This window comes from Sceloporus undulatus, chromosome 3, assembly GCF_019175285.1.
Source record: "Sceloporus undulatus isolate JIND9_A2432 ecotype Alabama chromosome 3, SceUnd_v1.1, whole genome shotgun sequence".
In the NCBI taxonomy this organism is placed as follows: domain Eukaryota; kingdom Metazoa; phylum Chordata; class Lepidosauria; order Squamata; family Phrynosomatidae; genus Sceloporus; species Sceloporus undulatus.
The window spans coordinates 186222563-186231735 of NC_056524.1; the positions used below are offsets into that span (position 1 = coordinate 186222563).

General features: G+C 40.5%; 1 protein-coding gene across 2 annotated transcripts in view; it reads left to right on the forward strand.

Moving 5' to 3' along the window:
- Nucleotides 1-679: 679 nt before the first annotated feature.
- TCERG1L (transcription elongation regulator 1 like) overlaps nt 680-9173 on the forward strand; it is a 224130-nt gene continuing 215636 nt past the window's right edge. For both annotated transcript variants that reach the window (XM_042461102.1, XM_042461103.1), the window contains exons 1-2: nt 680-1073; nt 5200-5346. In XM_042461102.1, coding sequence (XP_042317036.1) covers nt 741-1073; nt 5200-5346 — 480 coding nt within the window. In that variant the 5' untranslated portion in view covers nt 680-740. The remainder of the gene's footprint in view (nt 1074-5199; nt 5347-9173) is intronic.

The following is a 9173-nucleotide window of genomic DNA, read 5'->3' on the forward strand; positions in this document are numbered from 1 at the left end:
ATTATGATGATGGTGGTGATGATGGTGGTGGTGCTGGTGCAGCAAGAGAAGAGGTGATGGTGCAGCAGGATAAGTGGTGATGGTGGTGGTGGGGATGATGAGCAGGAGATGTGATGATGGTGGTGATGATGATTATGATGCAGCAGGAGAAATGGTGATGATGATGATGGTGGTGGTGATGATGAGCAGGAGACGTGGTGGTGGTGGTGCAGCAGGAGAAGTGGTGATGATGGTGATTATGATGATGATGCAGCATGAGAAATGATGGTGGTGGTAGTGATGATGATGATGGTGGTGCAGCAGCAGGAGAAGAGGTGATGATTATGGTGATGGTGCAGCAGAAGTGGTGATGATGATGGTGATGGTGCAGGAGGAGAAATGGTGGTGGTGGTGATGATGATGATGAGCAGGAGAAGTGGTGATGATAGTGGTGATGATGATGAAGATGCAGCAGGAGAAATGGTAGTGGTGATGATGATGATGGTGGTGCAGCAGGAGAAGAGGCGATGATGATGGGGCATCAGGAGAAGTGGTGATGATGGTGGTGGTGATGATGGCCAGGTGGGAGGGGCTGCGAGGGGCGGGGTTCCCAGAAGCCCCTCCCCTTCTCAAACCAAGGGGCGCTCCATCCGGCTCTGCCTTTGGCGGCGCAGCAGCATCCTTCCAGAGCGAGCGGAGAGAAAGGCACTGATGGGCATCTCCTGCTTCTCCAGCGCTGGGATCCAACTCTAAGATGTAGGATGCTCCCGGTGCTGAGAGCCAAGCGGCAGCCGCCACAGCCTCCTCCTCCTCCTCCTCCTCTGCTGTGGCCCTGCGGGAATGCCGAGCCCCCTTGGCTCTGGATGCTGCCCACCGGCGCAGGGCTCCTGCGGATCGGAGGCAGCTCCGCCGGGGGGACAGTGGTGGCCCCTCCGCCCCCTCCGATGCTCCTCTCCCCGTCGCCCCCTCGACCCCCACCTTTGCTCCAGGGGTTCTCCGCCTGGCAGCTCCCCGGAGACCCTTTCCTGGCTCCTTTCCTGGGACCCGAGCCCGCCTCTGCCTTGCCCCAGGGACCCTCCTTCTTCAACGGACAGGTAAGCCTCCTTCCTCCTTGGCCAGCACTTCTGCCCTCTCTTTCCACCTTCTTCTCTCCAGCAGGGATACCTCAAAGGTCCTCTCTTTGGAGCCTGGCTACGAAGCATGCATCTACATTTCTGTTATGAGTAATTTGGGATTGTTTTTATTTTGCTGTTCTTTGATCTGTCCTCCATTTTCCTGGAATGTCTCGAGGACCACCCTGAGGTCCTACATTTCCATCTTCTTGTCCGGGAGGGATTCCAGAGACTGCATTTTGCCTCGGGAGCACGATTTTTTAAAGCTTCGGTTGCCATTCCCCCCCCCCCCCCCCCCACCGTCCTCCACTGTTGCAGGGCCTGGTCCTTCTTGGCGGGGAGGACCCCTGCCCTGCCTTTCAGTCCAGGAGGGATCTTCCCCCCTCCAAAAAGAAGATCCTCTGTTCTTAAAGCCCGCCTATGGAGCCTGGATTTTCCTTGGGTCGCTGTCCAGCGCTCTGTGGTGCTGAAGTGAACCCTTCCATCGCGCTCCTGGCATTCGGCTGCCCCTTGCACTTCCAGCTTTGCATCCTGTAGAGACTTTGGATGCATCTACAGTGCAGAAAGAATCTGCTTTGGCACTGGTTCGTCTGGCATGGCTCATTGCTATGGAATTCTGGGAAATGCAGTTTGCAAAGCTCTGGTGCCCCAACAAACTGCATTTCCCAGAATTCCATAGCAATGAGCCATGCCAGTCGAAACAGTGCCAAAACAGATTCTTTCTGCACTGTAGATGCATCCAAAGCTAGAGAGAGAGAGAGAGAGAGAGACGGAGAGGGAGTCCACATTAAGTATTAATACCCATCTCTTGCTTATGCTGAGCTCGTCCCTTTTCATCTTCAACTGCACAGAGGAGGCACATTTTTATTTATTTATTTTGAGCTGCAAAAAAGAAACTACCCCCAAAATGTGTAGGCTTTCTGAGAAAGAATTGCACCCTCCTGCTATTTAGGGGGCTGTTCTCTGTTCATCTTGATCTATTTGCTTCATTGGAACGACAGGAGTGCCCTTTTACTTCTTTAATACATCGTTAGGAAACGGAGCACTCCAAAATGGGTAGGCTTTCTCAACCAAAATCGGCAGCTTTCAGCTATTCAGCGGCTATTCTCTGCTCATACAGATGTATTTGTTTCATGGGGACTATAGTAGTGCCCTTCTACTTTTGAAAATACATTGTTAGGCAAAGGAGGCAATATATTGTTAAGCAGCCTTCTGCTATTCAGGGGCTATTCTCTGCTCATACAGATCTATTTCCTTCGTTGGGACTATAGTAGTGCCCTTTTACTTTTTTAAAATACATTGTTAGGCAGAGGAGCACTCCAAAATATATTGGCTCTCTGAACCAAAATTGGCAGCCGTCTGCTCTTTAGGTGCTCTTTTCTGCTCATCATGGATTTCTTCAGTCCTTGGGATTATAGTAGTGCCCTTCTACTTTTTAAAATACACTGTTAGGCAAAGGAGCACTCCAAGATGTGTGAGCTTCCTGAACCAAAATTGGCAGCCTTCTGATATTTGTGGGCTATCCTCTGCCCATGTAGATTTCTTTCATTGGGACAACAGGAGTGCCCTTCTGCTGCTTTAATGCTTTATTAGTAAAAAGAGCACTCCAAATGTGTATGCTTCCTGAGCAAAAATTGCAGCCTTCTGCTCTTTAGGGGCTGCCCTCTTCTCATCTAGATCTCCTTGCTTCGTTAAGGCTATAGCAGTGAGGAGTACTCTTCTACTTCTTTATTACACTATTAGGAAAAGGAGCACTCCAAGTCTGTGTAAGCTTTCTGAGCCAAAATTGCAGCCTTCCGATATTTAGGGGTTGTTCTCTGCTCACGAAGATCTCTGTGCTTGGTTGAGACTACATTATTGAGGAATGCCCTTCGACTTCTTTAATATTAGTTTCTGGTGATAGCATACTCATCAGGAGTAGTTTGGTTTTGCACCAGGCAAACAGAATGTAGAAGTGTTTATGGTGGGAAACTCAACTGAAGAGACTGGGTTACATGAACTGCAATTGAATCCTAGTCCACAAACGGGCAATAAGCTAGGAGGCTATTTCTACCTCACATAGCAAACAACCTTTCATTTAGTTTGTAAGGTTGCATTAAACCCCTCTGTATAAAAGCTCCACAAAGGTTATTCTGATAGGGCAAATGTTGTTTCCCTATCATGTTCAGATTAAGCTGTCTTTCCCATTTAAAACTCTAGCAGATTGGAAAATCATACTGAAACAACTAGTAGGATCATTAACCACAATGTGACGTTTTCACAATGTTTGTGATTACTCAGTGGGGTTCTCTCAAGGTGTAGAAAGGAGCTGATTTAAAAGAAGATCTGTTGCAATATTTTTCCCCACCCAGTTGTTATGTCAGAATCTGGCCACTAGAGGTATTTAATGTCTAGGAACTTGTGTTTTCCATCATGTTTAGAAATCTGCAAAATATTTATTTCAGCAATCGAAGAGAGTGGGTGGCAGCTTAAATTTCTGTTCATTAGGACTAACCCTCCTCAATCATTTTGAGTTTATTATGACAACATAGACCAGGCATATATATATATATATATATATATATATATATATATATATATATATTAAAAATGCTAGCATAAGCAATTAAATCCAATATCTTCTGCTCTGATGTTCTTTGCTGTTCTGTAAGTGACATTAACTGGTCTTGATCACATATTAATTTGAGCAATAAATCTCACCAGCACTTCTCCTATGAATTTTTCAATTATTTATCAGGGTGGTAAGGCATATTTTAAAATAGCTATGGATTTTTGAAGTCTTAAGTATTTTAACACATGCTTTAAATTTCATTGACTATGCTAATTAGGGAATTATGGCATTTAATGCTTCTGACATAGATTTAATGCTGTTTCATTTAAAACTTCTAGGCTCTGCATTCTTTGACTAATTTCTAGTTTTTCAGTAAAATCATTGGAAACGTACCCTAGCATTTTGTAACTAAAAACAGAGCACTGTGATGGCTGAAGGCCAGACTCTAGGACTGGATGAGAATGTATTAACTTGGAGAATCATGACTTTACATTGAAATATAAACACCCTTCTTTATTATTAATATACCAGTTCAAAGGAGTGCAAGAGTCTATGAGTGAGGAGCCTGAGAAAAACATCTCTGTAATGCCTTCTCTTTCATTTGCCCATATATTAAAAAGAAAATGCTAAAACAGTTCAGGAGCAAAACCAAAAAATCCCAGAAACGCCACCCACACATAGACCCTTCACTGGCTAAAGGTTGTTGCAAGTGAAATGTCTTGGAATCTTTATTCTTAAAGTGATAGTGTATTTATGCTGTTTGTGCTTAACATGGTTTGGTTTGAAAACTCTTGGCTTGATTGCTAACATTCTCATTATGGATGAAACTGTATGGAAAAATAGAAGTTTGGGATGCAAAGCACTCACTGCTACACCTGTGCAGGGGCATGACCTGTAACATGATGCTAGGACTGAGAACTAGCCCAGAATCCCACAGCAGTGAAATCCTGTGGTTTGTCATGTGTATAGCCATGACAGCCAATATTGCCAGATTCAAGCAGCATCAAGAAAAAGTGTTGGGCAATATAGAACGTCGATGAAATTGGCTATATTTGAAAAGTGTGATATAGAAGTGAATTAAGAATGATTCATCATTCTGCCAAATTCCATTTAACATAAAATTCCAATAAATCAGGCCATTTTTGCAAAATTATAGTCAAACGTATTTGCATTTCCATTGCTTTAGTTAGATTCCAGTTGCTGTCCACTTATTTTCTATGCTTAATAAATTTAAATTGCATAGAGGCTTTTTGTGCACATGCATTTGGTTTATAGTTACTTTGCATCATTAGTACTGTATACGATTGCTGCATAAGCAGATAATCTTGGTAATGGTAGTAGTACTAATAATTGAACTCTACATTTTTAAAAACCCAGTTCTCCATATTTTGAAGGAAAAGTTGGAAGACATAGAATGACAGTAGTATGTGTTTGCAAATACAAATGTATATAATAGACCTTTAAAAGAACCAACAACACCTGAACAATGAAATGTAGCAATTGCTATTGAATAATTTATTTTAGAGTACTCTCACCTTTTTAAACATTTTATTTTAGTGGATGTTTGGAGCTCATTCTCCTGTGATAGGATTTTCACCTTCTTCAAATGTGGAGCTTGTTCCCCTTTTTCCTCATGTATACACAACTACTGCTCCTCCCCATTCTGCAAAAAGCTGGATAGAAAAGAGACTACCAAATTGTAAGGTAAGTTCAACATACCCCTCATGCTTTTAAAAATTGTGTGTGTGTGTGTTTTAAAAATGCTGGAAACATTAATCTGCTACAGCAGTACTAAGAAGTAGTTGCACAAAAACTTTGATTTTAAATATATTGAATTTTTTTAAAAAAATATTTAAAATATAATTATGCCACCTTTCAGTACTATGAGAAATGCTAATTACTGTATTAGCAGTTACTCCTTATAATGCATGCATTATAATAACTGATTGGAATTAATGATAGTAAACTAAGATTTTGGTTACTCATTTGGCTCAGGATATTTTGTTCCCTGAAGTAAATGGGAAGACAATTTCTACCCTATTATATATGTACACAAGCTGATTGGAGTGCCACAGAAGTCTTACTTCAATACTAGCGATGACTTACAGCAGACCATTTTAGGAGCTGAAGGCAGTGGTGATGAGTGTCTTCCATATCATTGGAGTGCTGAATCCATTCCTGATTTAAAGGATTTACTCAAGATGCTGAACCTATTTGAGGGATTTCAGCTCCTTAAAAGTTCAGATGCAAACTCAGATTCAATACCCCAGTGACACGGAAATGACCAAGCACTACTGGTTGCTGCACAAACTAGATACTATAGCCTATTGTATCTGAAGGGAATGGCCAATAGGGTCTCAGGAAGAATAGCCACAAGTTTGGCACTTTTCATCGCATTTCATTTTGCTACGTGTTGACTTGCTTTATCTAATGGCAAAGGTAGCCCTTGGAAAATGCTAAAGGATAAGTTGTTGCTGACCTTTAAATCTAGACAAGGCTGTATGGACCTGTAGGCTTCCAGGTAAAGCAGAATGCTGATGCCTGTTGACCTTCTCCAAGTATTAGGAGAATGGGAAACCTCTTACAGGTCCAGGAAGCTTTAAGGAACACCTAGTGCAGGGCAGTGGGGAGCAGGGTCTATGGGAAGGGGGCACAATCCTCTGGGAAATTCTAGCTGCTCAGAGATTCAAATGTAGTGAATGCCTAGGTAGATAATCTATAGCCGCAAGTGTTACACTGTTTAGAATAAGGGGTCCTGCTCAGAGTATTCTTAGGACCCTCTGCCACCACCACCCCAAAACACCCCAAAATCTACTTCTCTTTGAGGTTTTTAAAAACATTAAACAATGCAGAGACATCCTGTTTAAAAGGTGAGTTGCCACTCCAGGCATGAGGGAAGCAATGCACTAATTTTCCTCTCTCTCTCTTTTTTTTTTTTTTTTTGCCAGAAAAAGGGTGGCCTGGAGGGGTGAATGACCCAAAAAAACAGACTTGGGAATCCTATGACCTGAAGGCTGCACTCTGCCTTGAGGCCATATTAAAGTTCTGAGATAGGACAATGAGACTTATTAGTGACTGCTGTGAAGTCAGTGAGGTTGATACCAAGAGGTAGGGGTTTACAGGAAATTAGTACTGAAAGTCAAAAAACATAGTGTTGGCATCTCCTGGTCCCGTTATATCATTAGTAAATGATTTATGCTGGGAAAGAATATGATGTCCTTTGTGAATTGGGCTAGCATTGTGATGGATATGTTGTGGTGGGTCTTTTGGTTAAATATTACAGCTCAGAATCACATCTGATTTACAATATGCATAGGAAACAAATCATCCCTGAAAAAGAGATATTTCAAGTTTGATTTTCATATATATATATGTGTGTGTGTGTGTATGTGTGTGTGTGCCAAATTAAAGTTGTAAACCTGATTTGGGCATTCATTTTACTGCATCAAAATGTAGGACATTTAAGGTCCACCATTTTTCTTCAATGTCCTACATTTTGGGCTGAGTTTTGTCCTGCAGTTGTCCTCCAGTTTGGTCTTGAATTTGTTCCACATTTTGTCCCTGGTAAAAGTGGACAATTATGGCAACCCTACATACAGGAGCAAACTGGGAGTGAGACCATGCTGCACAGCTCTACTTTCAACATCATGCATATTACATGGTCTCTCCAATTGGTATCTGCAATAGATAGCATATTAAAATTAGTCTCTGTGTATTCAGTTGTTACTAAACACATGTTAGATTGAACTGGAACCAAACAGGACCACATTTTTATTTTTATTATTACTGAATATGTACTGGTGAACCTGATAATGATAATGGTGATGGTTTGACTTCCTATTTATAACAAAACTCAGCAACCTTAACAATACTTTACATATTATCTTAGGGCTATAACAGATCATGGGCTTGCTTAACTCTTCAAGCCATTTCTGATCAGAGATGAAATGTTTTTTACCTTCTCTATGAGGAAAAGTTACAGCACTACAGAATCATTATTATAAGAAGTTACAGCTATTTGGGATTTTGTTCATATTTGAAATGAAAAGAACTGGATTTCTTTTTTTTTTTTTTTTAGATTTTTTAAAACAATGTAAATATGGGAGACTCTGAAATGCATAGATTTATCCATCCAGGTACAGGATTTAGTATGCTCAGATCTTAACAGACTGGGTATAAATTACTATTTATTCAACTATATTGGTGTTTCTACCTCTTTTTTCTCAGAGGATCCTCATCTTTAATATGTATATCCAGGCACACATAATATAGTCCTTTCCATACTTGCTATTTGTCTGTTCCCATCATCCAACTTCAGTTGATGACCTTGGATTTTAGTATTATTAGAGAAAAATGGGCCCAAATAGACAGGCCAAAATAAAGCTGCTTCAGGTCCCTTTGGAGGTATGCTGCTTAAATGATGCATGTGTCCTAAGAGGCCAGAAGCCACACCAAAGCACAACTTTGGCAAAGCTTCTGGCCTCTTAAGACGTGTGTGTCATTTAAAGAGCATACCTCCAAAGTGATCTGAAGCAGCTTTATTTTGGCCTGTCTTTTCGGGCCCAAATATCAACTTTCTCCACATATTGTTATTCATTTCTATAATATCTCTTGTTATTCCTTGTTCTTCTAAACTAAAAAGCCCTAGACATACTACCATATCCTATCTTAGATGACAGTGCCATTCTTTTGATCACTTTGGCAGCTTTTTTCTTCACCTTCACCATTGCTTCACCAATAAACTTGTCCCATTGATTTTAAGGGAAAGTAAGATCTTTAGAACTCATTGGCTGGAAATTTTTTGGTTAATTCCTACTAGATTAAACCCATTGAATCAATTATTGAATGGGGCATCTACACATAGATAAACCAAATTGATTCGGTGGCCCTAGTCTAGCCAGGACTAACAATAGGATTTAGGCCAGTATTTCTAATGTATTTACTTATAGAATCAGTAAAAAGGACATTCCCTCTTTTCTCAAAGACAGTAGGAATGTATTTTCTATGGGCCTGCTATGATAGGTATGCAGTATCTACATGTACAATATGCTTCTTTACTCAGAGTGGGTTGCATTTACAGTTAAACCCTTTGGATTTCAGTGGGTCTGCTCTGACTGGGACCATCCCAACCTTCTTCTCCATGTGCTATTTTTACTGATTAATGCATTTATTGATGAACTAGCACTTAGATGATTGATCAAGATGTCTTTAAATGAGTAACAGTCCTAGGAAAAAGTGTTACTAGATCTGTATTGACTCAGTTGCCCTACTTCAGCACTGGCAAAATAATAAATTGTTTAAAACATTCTTAAATTCAAAATACATCATAAAAATATAATTGAATATTTTTTATTAGCACTTGATTTAAAATACCTTAATTGTTTTATATGACATAAACTAAATTTGGCCCTCTGTATGTTTTGGGTTTTAACTACCAGTCAACATTATGCAGGGAGAGGTGGGAAATACAAATAAAATTATTTATTATTATTATTATTATTATTATTATTATTATTATTATTATTATTATT